General features: G+C 37.7%; 1 protein-coding gene across 2 annotated transcripts; it reads left to right on the top strand.

Annotated features, from left to right (window-relative positions):
* The first annotated feature begins 4066 nt into the window (after positions 1-4066).
* On the top strand, positions 4067-12465 carry LOC103438395 (E3 ubiquitin-protein ligase BIG BROTHER). 2 transcript variants are annotated; one of them, XM_008376950.4, is made up of 8 exons: positions 4067-4562; positions 5013-5192; positions 5590-5824; positions 6380-6414; positions 6681-6725; positions 10733-10860; positions 11611-11719; positions 11834-12465. In XM_008376950.4, exons 2-8 carry the CDS (start codon positions 5052-5054, stop codon positions 11882-11884), a joined length of 744 nt encoding a protein of 247 aa, XP_008375172.1. In that variant the 5' UTR covers positions 4067-4562; positions 5013-5051; the 3' UTR covers positions 11885-12465. The 2 variants fall into 2 exon arrangements, with proteins under 2 accessions (XP_008375172.1, XP_008375171.1); XM_008376949.4 differs by having other exon boundaries at positions 4187-4567.
* The last annotated feature ends 3310 nt before the right edge of the window (positions 12466-15775 follow it).

Below are 15775 nucleotides of genomic sequence, written 5' to 3' on the forward strand. Positions count from 1 at the left end.
ATGGCCCACTCTGTAATATCAATGATAGGAACGGTCTATATTTTAGAACATCATTTATAGATCATCTTTACAAAAAAGTAGACAAATCGAAATCATTAAGGCATTCATTTTGTAGTGAAGAAAATGAATGAATATGGTTCTACAAAGAAACCTAAGCCTTAATCCAACGGTCACATGGTTTCAAATTTGGGTGATGTTTGATGGACTTGTTCGTTGAGGGGAAATCTAAAAGATTGACAGTTAGGAGTGTTGAAGTACATTACGAAGTTGCTGCCACAAAAATATGAGTCAAAAGTTGTGTAAAAGAAGTGGTGTCACGGATTCGGCCATAATTATATTATAATCGTGGTTAAGACTTGATTAAAAACAAAATTAATCTTAGCTTTAATGAAGTTGACTCAACATATCACTTTGGAATAACTAATCTCAGCCTTTTACGTTTAATTTTGACCAGCTTTTTTGTTGGAAGCCCCATGAATTCCTTGCTTCGAGTACAAGGCCCTATGTGCCAATATGGTCCCAGAGAACACAATTCACCACAACTAGCATTTGATCTTTATTTATTTCTACATATTCAATGAGCTTTATGACCCCAAAAAACCAACTTATTTAATTTAGGGAATTAATATATCTCTCTAGGGAACAACGGGTTCCCTTCTTTTTATTTCTTGGTCCCAACTGCTGCCTGCCTTAATACATGTTTGGATTAAAAGGAGAAAAAGAAAAGTTGAATGTCACATTACTCTTGTGCCTAATTTGTTCGGTTTTTTTTTTTTTTTTTGACAAATGATAACGTCGGTGGCCTAATTTGAAAGTAAAAAGTGTGTTTCAATCCAATATACATTGTCATGTAAAGAAAAACATGACATTATTGGATCAAGACGTCATGTTATAGTAAATCTGTTTGATATCTTTCTCCCAATTTATGGGTACTGCATCATGAGCCATGTGATGAGATTAGTACAACTAATCTGTTGTCTCAACTTTTTATAAGGATTGATTATCCTACAAAATACTAATAAAAATGATAGAAATTTCCCTACATTTTGTCGGACCACTTGCCTCACACGCACGTGAAGTCCACGTGCTTGATGCAAAAAAACTTATAACCTAAGTGGCGACAGGGTGACATTGCCCTGATGTCACATGGCCTCAGGCACGGACAAGGATTGTCTGCCCTCCTTGTTCCCGTGCCCTTTCGTGCCCTCCTGTTTTATGTGATCACGGTTAAGTCACGTCAACATTTTATATTGTTTTTTTAAGAGATAATAAGACAAAAATGAATAATAATATAAAATGTTGACATAGCTTAACCGTGACCACACAAACAGGAGGGCACGGGAACAAGGAGGGCAGACAATCCTTGTCCCTCAGGCACAGGGTCAGGCTATTCACGCCCCAACTCCTCATGTTTTGCATAAGATTCTTTCATTGGATGAAGTATTGACTTATTCAAGTTAAAATATTTTGCTCCATTTTTATATAAGTGCTAGAACAACAACCCTTACTAATGGTTCAATCAAAATGCTATTATATTATTTTGTATTGCGTAGAAGCAAAGCTTTCAATGGACCCATATAATACTCAGCCATACCTTTTCTTTCTAAAGAAACCAATGAACGAATGACTTAGACAAAATTAAATACATAATAAAGTTTGTAATGACTACTTAAGGCATCATTCAAAAGTGAAAAGTTCACTTATGTTTTTTTTTTTTTAATACAATGCTATTATTTACATTAAGAAATAGAAGATGAAGTTAAACTACACAATGGGCTGGCCATATAAATCTGGTTCAAATACCCTTTCTTGAGAATCGAAACTAAAACCTCTCACTTTTATTAATGAACAGACGACTTATGGATTCTTTAGACTTTATTCAAATTAGCAAAGTAAATAAACTCCCAATGGAGGAAGACTTACATGAAACATGTTTACCATATGCTTGGCGTCCCCTATTCAGTAATGCATTGCCATATGTAAGTTTTTCTCTACAAGACAATGTCATATTGAATCGAAACTCTCCGTGACAGCAAACTCATTCTATATAAGTTACTCTTCTCCCAAAGACACATTACCTATATGTTTTTTAAAATCATCACAATTTCGAACTTAGAAATCATTGAAGTGGAATTTGATGCATGTTTTATTCATCTATGGTAATCAAATGTGTCGCATTTGCTGGTGAGAATTTATACTATATGTTTCTTGCTTTAGGGAGCCTTGAAATTTTGGCTTTTCACACTCAGGTTTCGATGAAAACCGCTATGACACTCTATACTATATAGTGATATAATAAGAGTTTTATAATCCAAACAATCTTATGCCTTATTACCAACAACTCAAAATAGATCGCCACGTGATATAATCGGTGCCCCAACCAACTAACTACCATGATAAGCGAGATGGGTATCGGTCCAGCACTAATTGAATTGATACTGTTCTCACTTATGCAAAAGTTCTTGATGCAATTATAAATAGAACTATTTGATATAAGTTGTAATTTATTTTGTGAAATGGCTGATGTGAAACTTTTTACTTTATTCAACAACATGAAACGAATTCACCGCCATATAGAGTCTCAGTCCCAATAATGCATTGCAAAGTTTTTCTTCATATGAGAATGCATTATTTGACCGAAACACTATCGACTGTTTATTAATAAATTGAAACGCCAAATAATAGTGAACTCATTTTGACATAAGTTGCTCTCAATTACCCTAGAAAGAAACGAGAATGGTTAAATTAAAAGGAAAACTAATGAAAAGGGCTTGAAAACTTTGAGTTTTAATGATAAGGACAAAATAAAGGGTAAAGTGAATAGTACCAGGATTGACTTTTTAGTGTAAAAATGTGGTTTTTCGTTAAAGTGAACAGTACCGGGTGTTTTTCGTTAAAGTTCCCTAAATTAAATGTTCGATTAGCCACCGATAAAATTTGAACTCATGTCATCATGTAAATGGTCAAAATCTTTTTACCAATGTAGTAAAGAGTTGTTTGCTTATCTAGTGTTTGTTTGGAATGAGATACTTTTGACATTAATTAAACTTATCTTGTTGCACTTTAGAAAGCTGTTTGGGGAATAGGGACCGACAACTTTTTCTTTTAGTTGAACAAATTGTAGGGATCAGAAACCTTCAAGATTTTTTTAAAGCGCAGTTCTGATCTTGAGATGTACGGCAAAGATTCAATAGAAGAAAGAGACGGATCTTTGGCAAGTGCGGCGGCCCCCCCCCTCCCCCCCCCCCACCATAAGATCTCACCGGCGGTAAAAACGGCTTTTACCCCTCCCTCTGCCAAGCCTTGTTCAATCACTCAATGCCAACCATCCATCCATCCGTATATCACATGTTTTTTTACTTTTATCTTTTCTGAGATAAAAAACTTTCTTCTTTCTTAATTTTCTTTTCCCTCCTTCCAATCTTAAGTATAAATTTTGAGACTATCAAACAGCTATTTCGAATCACTGAGGACTGAGGAGAGCTTTTTAGTTTAATTTTTTTTTAATTTATGGAGATGTAAAATTGATAGAGGTTTCTAATTTTATAGAGATACAAAATTGAAAGAGGGTTTTAATTTTATGTGTTTTTTTTTCTTCAATTTTAGTTCATGTGTTATAAACATATCAATTTAATCAGTGTGTTTTAATACCTAAACAATTTCGATTGTTTAGGCTAAATTTGAGTTAATGTCCGCACACACAACGCTCAAGTTCGGATCCACACAATTGATCAGAAATGATCAAAGAATTTAAACACGCAATAAAATTAATCAAACTAAAAACACAAGTCACCAAAATTGAAATTAGAGCAAAACATAAACATCTCATTCCCCAAATCACATCAAACTATGATAAACATCAGTATCATGGACAAAAAACTCCACAATGCACGATGTATGAGATGCACCGTTTTAGTAGATTGCTAGATTTATCAACTTTATTCCAAACATTTAAATCTAACTAACGTTGCATTCCATATACACCGATGTATAGAGAAAGTAGTCTATATGCCGTCCTAAATAAATACTAGTATTGATTACATAAAGTGCAATGGTGTAGCATAGATAGAGTGGACTGTAGAGACAGCGGTAGCAAATAGGAATTAGGAGGATTGTTGTTGTAATCTTGTTTTGTTTAATAACAAGTTAGCGTGGTAGAGCTAGCTGGAGTCAACAAAACATAACACATAACTCAGAAGGGAAGCGTGTTCGTGAAAATCTCAAATGTAGCTGCTCCTCTGCACAAAAGCCAAACGCAACACACAAAAAAAAGGGACAACACAATACAATTCTAGAGAGAGCAACTCAAACACAACACAGAAAGCCTCTCTCTCTCTCTCTCTCTCTCTCTCTCTCTCTCTCTCTCTCTATATATATATATATATATATATATGTCAAGTGCAAACTCAAATCTCTCTCTGAGTTGAAGCAATTTTTCTCAAGAAATTAAGGGGAAGAAAATTTGAAGTTAGAAAGAAAGAAGACTGCAGTTTCTCTTACTTGTCCTCTGAGCTGCCCATTTTTGCTTCACAGCAAAATGTGAAGGGAGTTTTGGCTTAAAAGTAAGGTACCGCTTCTGCTTCTGTACACAATCTTGTCATGCGTTTGGCTACCGAGAGAATCAAAGCAGAAGGCAAAGAAAAGAAAATGAAATTTTATGTCTTGAAGTTCTTTTCTCTCATTTTCTTAGTAGCCAAACACGAATGTAAAGTTAGGAGATGAAACATGGCTTTATATTCTGCTTCACTATTTCTGAGAATGTCCATGTTTTGCCCTAAATTTTGCAAATTTTAGAATATATGTTGTAATTTGTCACAAATTATTGAATAAAAAGTTTTTGTTTTGAATTTATAGTGAAAATTTCTTAGTCTATGAGGATAGTGCTGCAATGTACACATAAATACATACACAAATATGAATTTATAGTGAAAGTTTTTTTTAAAATTTTTTTAAAATTTTTAATTTCCATTTTTTTAGCACAAGTATTGAGAGATTTTGGTTCCATTTTGTAGCTTGTATATGTGAATCTCGGTTTGATAAGTGGTGCAAAAATGAATGAGAATGGACATATGGAAGTGCATTACCTAGACACCGGCTTTCCTTACACACCTACCGAAGGCTTCATGGGTTTCTTTGACGGTCTTTCTCATGTACCGATGAATTATGGTCTTGCCATGCCAATGCATGATCAGGCAAGTTTGCTTTTTCCATTTTTTTATGTGTTCTTTTCTTTTGAAAGTTATTCTGTGATGACATCATGTTCGCCGCCTCATAAGATTGTTTTAGATCCATCTTGCTTGTAAATTTGGAAAGCTGGCGTTTGTTCAGATGCATTTGCTTTAATGTTTTGTCTGAAATTCTTGAGATATCGGAATGAGCTGGGGAAGCTGAAATGTACTATTGCCTTTACTGAGCGTCAACTTTGAGTTTTCGTTACAAATATTCAGAACTATACAGTACATTGTGATTTTAGTTGGATTAAAGATATTCCCATATACCTTTTTTGCTGAGTGAAATACTGTATTATTTTCATGAACTGAAATTTTAGTATTTGCTGACAATGCTAATCTTTACATGCTGTGTGTCTAGGAAACTGCGTACTGGTCAATGAACATGAGTTCGTACAAGGTTTTACCATCTGGTCCAGAGAGTACTTCTTATTACGGTACTTATGAGGTAAATGATCATTTACCAAGAATGGACGTCAGCAGGAGGAGTTGGGAGTACCCTTCAGTGATGAATGCAGAAGAGCCTGCAAACACCGACTCACACCTAGAAGAAGATGCTGTCATGGAAGCGCAAGCTACACCTACACCTGAGGAATGTTAGTCAGACGCTTCTGTTTATTTGTATTCTTATACTGAAAATTGGTTTTGATTGATCACACTTTGTCATGCTTTGCTCATTGTGCTTGGAATTTGAAATCAAAATTTAGTTCAATTCAGTTTTTCAGTGTGATGGCAAGTGTCTTCGCCCATGAGCAGTAGGTCTCGGGTTCGAGACTTGGGAGCAGCCTCTCCATAAAATGGGGGTAAGGCTAGCCGACATTCACCTCTCCCAGACCCTGCGTAAAGCGGGAGCCTTGTGCACTGGGTACGACCTCAGTTTTTCAGTGTGACCAGTCACTTATCCGGTGGAATCAAATTTTATGCTACTGGTCAATTAGAGTTATCAAAGACTTTCCTTGACATTTCGTATTTTCATGAAGTTATAAAACCCACAATACCATTTTGTTGCAATTGATTTCTGATGGTGCTGTAATGCCATAATGTGATTTGAAATTTCGTCAAAGCATTATACTACTCATGGTTTTTGAACTGACATTTAACCAGTTAGACTGAACGCTATTGTAACCAAAGAATTTCTTTTGCTTTTTTAGGTATTCAGAATCAGCAAAATATAAGTACTTCTGAGGTATGGATCCTCCTTTGTGGTTTGTGCAATTGTATGTTTTTCTTTCTGCTGGATTATTTTGGTTAGTTTAGATGCATATTTAGTTTGCATTATTAAGTCCACGAATTTATTTTTGGAATAAATGCACTTCTTTTCGAACTTGAAGTTCAAAAAGAAGTGCATTTATGCTAAAGTTTTGATGCATATTTAGTTTGCATCATCAAGTCTTGGACTCCTGCACTGCAGTTATGCTAAAGTTCAGCCTTTTGCTCTCTGTATATCTGCAGGTTGCATGGCAAGAGGACATTGATCCTGATAACATGACCTATGAGGTTCGTTATGTATACCTTATTCTATTATCCTGCATTTTACTGTGACATGGGTTTTCCAGATGAGGTAAATCTTGTTGGAAGTAGAAATTCGTTACCATTTTGTTCCCACAAGAGACTTATTAAACATAAACACAAACCTGGGCAGTTGCACGTCCCACACATACCTTTGTTCGTCTGCCTCTTCGAAGTTAGGAACGCATGAGACTGGCTTTTCATGATTCTTTAGACTGTGAAGGCGAACGATGTAGGCACTTTGAGGCTTCAGAAACTATTATATCACTGTTTGGGCTCAAATTAACATGTTGGGCCGAGTATAGAACCACTCTCGGCCCGGGAGGCCTGGCGACAGGGGAGCCTTGGATCATTTAGTACGTGGGCTCCTAAACCTAGGTCGGCTAGGTCATATTACCTTTACTAGTCGATTCCTAACGCGATAAGGAGTCTCGGCAAGGGTAATAACCCGGAAGTGAATCCGGCTCAATAGAGGACTAGGCTCACAATCCTAGTAAACATAGGCCTAGTTCGAGTAGGGTTTTGACTCGACTTCAAAGGTATCCAGTGCTATAAATAGAGGAGGCTGTGCATCATTCAAGAAGACCCCACAAAATCAACACACAAAATTGCCCTGCGCAAATTCTCACAACTTGTGATTTTTCTTTTTCCTTTTTCGCTGACACATCTTCCGTTGGCATCAACAGCACTGTGGAAGCAACCGGTGATATCTTAAGTCGGCATAGATAGCTCTGTCACCGTAGAGTCAATCGGTCTCGCAGTATCTTCCGTTGGCATCAACAGCACTGCGGCGAGAACGATTGATTACCTATCCAAGTCTCGGTCGAGAAGGGTTTCTAAATCCTTATTGGTCGAGGTCATCTCATCAGCCTTCTCGGCGAAGTGAGGTGTTACAGTTATTACATTCGGCACATTGAAAGCCGAATTTGATATTGAACTTCGTAAGAATAGTAACCATGTCTTCAGGTTCGAGAGCCCAAGAGGCCGAGACGTGTTCCTTTCTCGGCCGCAATCGCAAGACGCAGAAGTCAGTAGCGCGACCCAATGCAACATCAATAAATTTACTCCTCGGCCGAGCTCGGCCGACGAGTTAGCACGCCCCGCATTCACCGAAGGACGTAGTTAGCTCATTAATTACTCGGCCTGCGCGCCACGTAGGCTTTGTAGTTTCTAGGGTCAACATTTTGGCACGCCCAGTGGGACCCAGTGCTAATACTACGAAGTTCATATGATATATCAAGATTCCAATCTGGCTCAACGTAGCCGATTGTACGAGCTCCTGGAGGAATTGAAAAAACATAATGAGGAATGTAAAAAATCTTTGGAAGCAGAGAAAGTTCTTCGTGGCCATAAAGAGATGCAAAAGTCATTCGCTTGCATGTTGAAAATAAAAGCTCCTGTTACCCTGCAAGGGCAATGGGTAAATGAAGACAAGGCTCGATTTAATGCCTGGCTAGATGAAGAAAATTTTCCTTATGTTTCTAATTACAGATCAATTCCATTTGAAAAATGGTTAGGCCCAAAGGCCGGGGGGCAATTTTTCGCTCTGGCCGTAATCAGACATCGGCCTAAGAAAATTGTTAATTTGGCCGAAGAACAAAGGCCACTTATTTTTTCGGTCGAGGCTGAAAATATGGTCAGCCAAGAAGAAAAACCTAGGCCACCTATTTTTTCGGTCGAGACTGAAAGCGTGGTAGGCCTAGAAGAAAAAGTTAAAGTTTCTGAGCCACAAATCGACTCAAAAAATGATTCGCCAGAAAAGTGCTCCAATGACGAACAAGGCCGAGACATAGGCCTAGCCAGAAAAACCACGCCAATCGATATGATTATTAGTGATGAAGCCGATAAGGAGGAATCTCATTCGGCCAAGTTATTTGAATTAAAAGCCGAAATTATGCCTGGGGGGCATAATAATTGTTCAACACATTCGGCGGCCGAAAATAAAAAATATTTCACCAAGTCAGAAATATTTGGAGATCATTTTTTATTCGGCTCAATGCAAAATTTGATTGGCTGTGTTGATATACAAAAATCTCGGCTTAGAATAAAACATCGTTGGCCTCCTCCTCTTGATAGCTCGGCCACTTTTGTTTTCTTTTATTAAGAAAATGAATAAATTATTTTCTTAATCATCTGGCTAATTAAGCCGATGCATAAGAAAATAAGGGGGCCAACGGAATAAAAAAAAAAAAATATATATATATATATATATAAAGGAAATGGGGGGTTGTTTTTAATGAAGGCATTAGAAACTCGGTGGACCTCAATTTGAAGGAATGGGTTTGACTTTCAACGGCCATGTGGGGCTGACATCATCATTTCATGGGATATATATATATATATATATATATATATATATATATATATATATATATATATAGTTGAGGAGAGCAGCCTATCCATAAATGGGGGTAAGGCTAGCCGACATTCACCTCTTTCAGACCCTGCGTAAAGCGGGAGCCTTGTGCACTGGGTACGACCTTTGAGGAGAGAAGCGGGAATGAAGAGTGAAGGTGATTCACGGATTCGGTCAAAGAATGGCTTTTCGACAATTGTTCTTCATTGATAAGTTGATGTATAGTCTTTCGGCTGGTGTATTCGGCCAGAAAGACAGGAAAGGTAACATCTTTGATAGGTGATAGGCCGAGCTGCCAGGAGTGGTTTGCCTCGGCCCCTATTTTTCTCGACTCTCCAAAAGTTTTTCGACCTCGGCAGTCGAGAACTACAGCAGGTTTTTATTGGCTGTGAACAATTAATTTCCTTAACCTTCGGCTTACGAGCCGAAAATCAAGGAAACTGGGGGGCAATGTTTGGGCTCAAATTAACATGTTGGGCCGAGTATAGAACCACTCTCGGCCCGGGAGGCCTGGCGACAGGGGAGCCTTGGATCATTTAGTACGTGGGCTCCTAAACCTAGGTCGGCTAGGTCATATTACCTTTACTAGTCGAGTCCTAACGCGATAAGGAGTCTCGGCAAGGGTAATAACCCGGAAGTGAATCCGGCTCAATAGAGGACTAGGCTCACAATCCTAGTAAACATAGACCTAGTTCGAGTAGGGTTTTGACTCGACTTCAAAGGTATCCAGTGCTATAAATAGAGGAGGCTGTGCATCATTCAAGAAGACCCCACAAAATCAACACACAAAATTGCCCTGCGCAAATTCTCACAACTTGTGATTTTTCTTTTTCCTTTTTCGCTGACACATCTTCCGTTGGCATCAACAGCACTGTGGAAGCAACCGGTGATATCTTAAGTCGGCATAGATAGCTCTGTCACCGTAGAGTCAGTCGGTCTCGCAGTATCTTCCGTTGGCATCAACAGCACTGCGGCGAGAACGATTGATTACCTATCCAAGTCTCGGTCGAGAAGGGTTTCTAAATCCTTATTGGTCGAGGTCATCTCATCAGCCTTCTCGGCGAAGTGAGGTGTTACAGTTATTACATTCGGCACATTGAAAGCCGAATTTGATATTGAACTTCGTAAGAATAGTAACCATGTCTTCAGGTTCGAGAGCCCAAGAGGCCGAGACGTGTTCCTTTCTCGGCCGCAATCGCAAGACGCAGAAGTCAGTAGCACGACCCAACCCAACATCAATAAATTTACTCCTCGGCCGAGCTCGGCCGACGAGTTGGCACGCCCCGCATTCACCGAAGGACGTAGTTAGCTCATTAATTACTCGGCTTGCGCGCCACGTAGGCTTTGTAGTTTTTAGGGTCAACAATCACATTGTGATATATAGCATAGAAAATTACTTCAATATTGGATTAACTTCTTTATACCCAGCTCAAATTAAGATTATGAGACATTCTGCAATTAGCCATTTTTGCAGTATAGATTGGGGGTACTTAAGGCAAGCGGTTTCATTGATCTTGTACATTGGCTTTTCGTTGTTTTGTTATTTACATTGGTTTGACACGTCTAGTACAAACTATAGGATTTTCCAAAATTTTTATGAATGTTAATTGAAATGTTTTATTTTATATATTGGCCCCAGGAATTACTTGACTTGGGTGAGGCAGTTGGCACTCAAAGCCGAGGTCTTTCCGACGAACTTATTAGTTTGCTTCCATTGTCAAAATACAAGTGTGGAAACTTCTTTTTAAGGAAAAAATCCGGAGAGAGGTAACATTCTGACTCATGGACGGTTGAGTAATGAGAATTTATTTGCCTAAAACAATAAAAACCTATTTTCCGACCTTATCTTTTCCTTATCTCAGAAGTAAATGTGATGGCCTATATTTTCATTTTTAGTTCTCTTGACAATCTGGATATCTGTCTGGTATTATACTAAATTTGGTAGTGTCCCAATGAGAAAATTCTGTCATACTAACGAAATAATCTTGTCATAAACACTTTTTGTTTTTTTTTAGTTCATCTTGTCATAAACACTTAACCTAACAGAAATGAGAAATTTTCTCTGCTCGAACTTTATCATCATCTACAAAGCACTTGACACGTAAACCTATTTATCGAGCGACTGAAAATGTGATTTCTCGTTGTCTTAGAAACCTCTAAGATGAACCCTAATCCTTTAAAAATGTAATATATATGATGATGCTTTTGATTTTAGTTACTGTCTTAACAGTGTTTTCCCAAAAAAAATAAAATTATTAGCATATAATTGCTCTGATAAATGGGCAAGTTCGTGGCGCACCCTAATTAGTCTCCTTTATTTGATGATGATTTGTCCACTTGGTTTTTGCTGTAGAAGTTATCAAACACTTCGCTTCCAATTCTTTTATTTGTTTCCAGAAAACTTGATGCAGGATTCTCTTTGACCAAAAAAAAAAAAAAGAAGAAGAAGAAGAAGAATCTCCTTTTTCTTTTAATCTTTTGGAATTTGCCCCTTGATGCGACTTTTTCCACGAGCAGGTGTGTGATTTGCCAGATGCAGTATAAAAGAGGGGATCGACAAATCACATTGCCATGCAAACATGTCTACCATAGCGAATGCATCAGCAAATGGCTCGGTATCAACAAGGTAGGCCAACGCCTTAAAATCATGGATTTCAGAATTCAGAATATCACTGTTTTCTTTCAATTTGATGATCCATCCCGCTAACTCACGCTCATTTCTGTTTCTATATTTGTTTAGGTATGCCCAGTTTGCAACCTCGAGGTTTTCGGTGAGGAGTCAAGGCATTAGAGCACCAATTTGGAAAACAAAAATTAAGCAAAATCTATGTCCATTTCCTCTGAAGCTGAAATTTTACCTTGCTTCCCTTCCATATAGTTTGATTATTTTTTTTCTTTGCCTATACAGAGTAGTTAAAGACTTTGGTCCTCCTACCCTTTTATCTCTTTCGTTTAACACGCTCCGGTGTAGTAGTAGAGAAAACAAGCCCTTTCTCTTTTCGTTTAACGAGCTCTTGTGAAGTACTAAAGAAAACAAACCCTATAATTCAATCTCCCAAAACTGAATATGAGATTCAGATTAGAGATTGTCAAAAAATGCACCTTTTAGCCACTCCTTTAGGTTCTTGCAAATCGCCACACAAATTTATATTGTGCGTAAAATCACTGATTCGTGTTGAAGCTAGAGGTATGGTTTAGTTTATTTCAGCTTGTGTCTTGAAATTTTTGTTATATCAGATTCATGTCAATTTATTTAGTCAATTTTAATACTTGGCTAATTGATGGGAGACTTGAGGAGACTGAGGTGGATCAGATCTTGTTTGTGATTATCAAATTTACTTTTGGGTTCAGTGAAGTTGATGATTTGGTACTGATTCGATCCATTTATTTATTAAGGGTGTTGTGTTTTTTCATTGGGGTGTGATATCTACACATTCCTTTTTACTTCTCCCACATTTTTTTGGTTTTCGGCCGTTGGATCAGATGAATTAAAGAAGATCAACGGACATAAATTAATAAGGAGTGTGTGAGAAGTAAAAAGGAGTGTGTGGATAGCACACCCCTTTTTCATTTGACATAAAAATCTTGATAAGCAGAAACTGACTAGAAGAGAAAAAAGTACTGGCACTCTAAAAGTTTTGTTCAGTTTGGTAGACATATCAGTATAAATTTTTTAGAAATGTCGATAAATGTATAGATATTGGTGAAAATATCAGTTTAAAATATAAAATATACAACTACGGGGATGGGTCGCGAGCACCGTTGTCAGGTCGACGGATCTTGGCGTCATTGAATCGTCTAATCTGGCGTCATTGAATCGTCTAATCGTGTGCAGGCCGAATAATCAATAAGCTAACTATGTCATTCGGTTGTGTGCGGGGCATGCCAACTCGTCGCCCGAGCTCGGCCGGGGAGTAAAATGTGTTGATGTTGCGTTGAACATGTTGCTGATTTCTTGATCTTGCAACTGTAGCCGAGGAAGGAACACGTCTCGGCCTTCAGGTTCTAGAGCCTAAAGACAAGGCTGCTAGTTTTGCGAAGTTCAATATCAAATTCAGCTTTCAATGTGCCGAATGTAGTAACCTGGTAACACTTCACTTTGCCGAGAATGTTGATGAGATGACCTATGTGGATGCAAATTTTCGCCTTCTCCTTCTTTGACAAAATTGCACCTACAAAACAATCAACACATTTGGTCAAGGCCAAGAACCTCAAATGCCCACGATGAATGGGGGAGGCTTTGGCCGAAGAACCTTCGATGCCAAAGTTAGAATTTAGAGAGAAAAATATTTAGAGAGTTTTTGGAGTTTTACCAGAGTATCAACTGAACTTTTGAGAAGAAATAGGGTCATATATATAGGGAATAGGGTATGGCCGGCCTTTAAGTGTGTTTTTTTAGTGTTATTTGGTTATTCAATTAGCAATTAATATATTAATTAGGTATAAATATATTAATTGGCTAATTATCATAATAAAAGAAATGTTTTAGGAGGTTTTGGGAGTTATGGAATGAGGATGAATGAGACAAATTTGAACTTGTTACCTATTTTGGGTACTCCTGATTTGGTTGATAGATGATTTTCCACTGCTCGCGTGTAGGAGACCCGGTATGCCTCGAGGGTAAATTTGTCATCTTCACCCAAAAATCCACGTGTCGCCTTGTGATTATTTTTGGCTCTACAACCTCTACCAACAAAGACTCGAAAATCCTTATCAGCCAAAACTTGGATAGGTAATCAGTCGCCTGAGAAGCAGTGTTGTTTATCCAAACTAAATGTGCCTCTTGATCGGCTAATTCTATGGCTCCAGTGCTGTTTGTCCAAACTGAAGATGTGTCAGCGGGAAAAAGAAAATAAAAATCTCAAGATTGTTGAGAGGTTTCACGTAGAGCGAGAGTTTACGCATGGCAGTTTTGTGTGTTAAATTGGAGGGCTTTTTCAACGTTGCCACTGCGTCTGTATTTATATGAACATATTTTTTGTTTGGCATAGCCTGGATAATAAGCAGAGGAATTTTGAGTTGAATATCAGAGTGCGCAACGAACGAGACTAACAAAATAAGAAATATTATTGATATCAAACGAGAATGCCAGAACGGCTACAAAACCCTAAGAGACTACATTGTGACTAACTTATTCTCAAACTAAATTACAAACTCTATTTATAGAGCAATAAACCTAAGAAACCGTAATGCGTAAATGCCAAAAATACCCTACTACAAAATCAAATCAAATCTCTAATTAATTTCCTAAATAAACCTAATAAATTCCAACACCCCCCGTCAAACTCATGGCGGTACACGACATGGGTTTGCCAAAGTGATGTGGATGCAAGCTCCATTATGCTAATTTCCGATGTCAATTTCAATATGAAATTTCACCGGTGCAAGTGCAAGATTCCAAAGCCAGTGCCAGTGCAAGATTCCAATGCCAGTGCCAGTGCTAGTGCAAGATTCCAATGCCAGTGCAAGATTTCCATGCCAGTGCCACTTCCGAACCAACTTCATGACAAAATAATACGCAGCGGACAAACAGATGAACAAATTGATACCCATCTAGAACAGATTAAATTCCGAAGAATCGAACCTGCTCTGATACCAAGTTGAATATCAGAGTGTGCAACGAACAAGACTAACAAAATAAGAAATATTATTGATATCAAACGAGAATGTCAGAACGGCTACAAAACCCTAAGAGGCTATATTGTGACTAACTTATTCTCAAACTAAATTACAAACTCTATTTATAGAGCAATAAACCTAAGAAACCCTAATGCGTAAATGCCAAAAATACCCTACTACAAAATCAAATCAAATCTCTAATTAATTTCCTAAATAAACCTAATAAATTCCAACATTTTGATTGCACCTGAAGACTCTGTAATGGAACATTCTGAGAAAGTCATGACCACATGCATATCTGGTCGACAAATGGGGACTCTGAATGCTAATCCCACTCCAACCAAGAGACTCTTTCTCCGCGTTATTCATCCAAATGCACTCAGCGACCTAATTGCAAATGGCAAATTAAATTACCACCTCTGACAACCAATTGCAAAGTGTAATCATTATCCCACCATCACTTCGTTATCCTTGCATCCCATGCATGCATAAAAAATAAAAAAACATCATGGTTGGTAGTTTTGCATTATCTGCAAAACCATCCTGATCCCATCACATTACCTTAGTTTGATTACTCCAAATGGATACGAATGGCATATCCACATGTTGATCATCCAATATTAATTGCATCCTTGTGGTATTTTTCCACGTGGTTCTGCATGCAAGCTAAATATGCAACTCTTGCAACTGATTAAATAGCATTTGGATAGAACTCTAATGATGCACGACATTTCACATAACCTCCTCTGCATGAAGTTTTACGCGTATCATAACTCAGTGCGTTTTAAGGATATTTTCAAGATAATTATTATGATAAAAAAAAAACAATAGTAATATCAAGAAAAATCTTTAATCATCCGACAGTTGGGAGCTATGCTCATTCAAAGGCCTTAATTGCACATGCATGTAATTTTGAGTCCAAACGAATACATAATGTACCATTTCGTGTGCCGATCACATTGAAAAATCTCTCATGTTTCACCAATTCAGTTTTCAACCCAACTCCAATTCTGTTGAGAGAGTATACGCCAAATAGTAGACACCCAACCTATCCAATCTAATC

This window comes from Malus domestica, chromosome 07 (genome assembly GCF_042453785.1).
Source record: "Malus domestica chromosome 07, GDT2T_hap1".
Classification (NCBI taxonomy): domain Eukaryota; kingdom Viridiplantae; phylum Streptophyta; class Magnoliopsida; order Rosales; family Rosaceae; genus Malus; species Malus domestica.

What these genes read in the sequence shown, in the direction of transcription:
- LOC103438395 (XM_008376950.4), top strand. Translation starts at nt 5,052, where the DNA reads ATGAATGAGAATGGACATATGGAAGTGCATTACCTAGACACCGGCTTT. An exon ending in TACACCTACACCTGAGGAAT is followed by an intron (nt 5,825 to 6,379) that starts GTTAGTCAGACG and finishes TTGCTTTTTTAG; the next exon opens with GTATTCAGAATCAGCAAAAT. An exon ending in AGGAAAAAATCCGGAGAGAG is followed by an intron (nt 10,861 to 11,610) that starts GTAACATTCTGA and finishes TTCCACGAGCAG; the next exon opens with GTGTGTGATTTGCCAGATGC.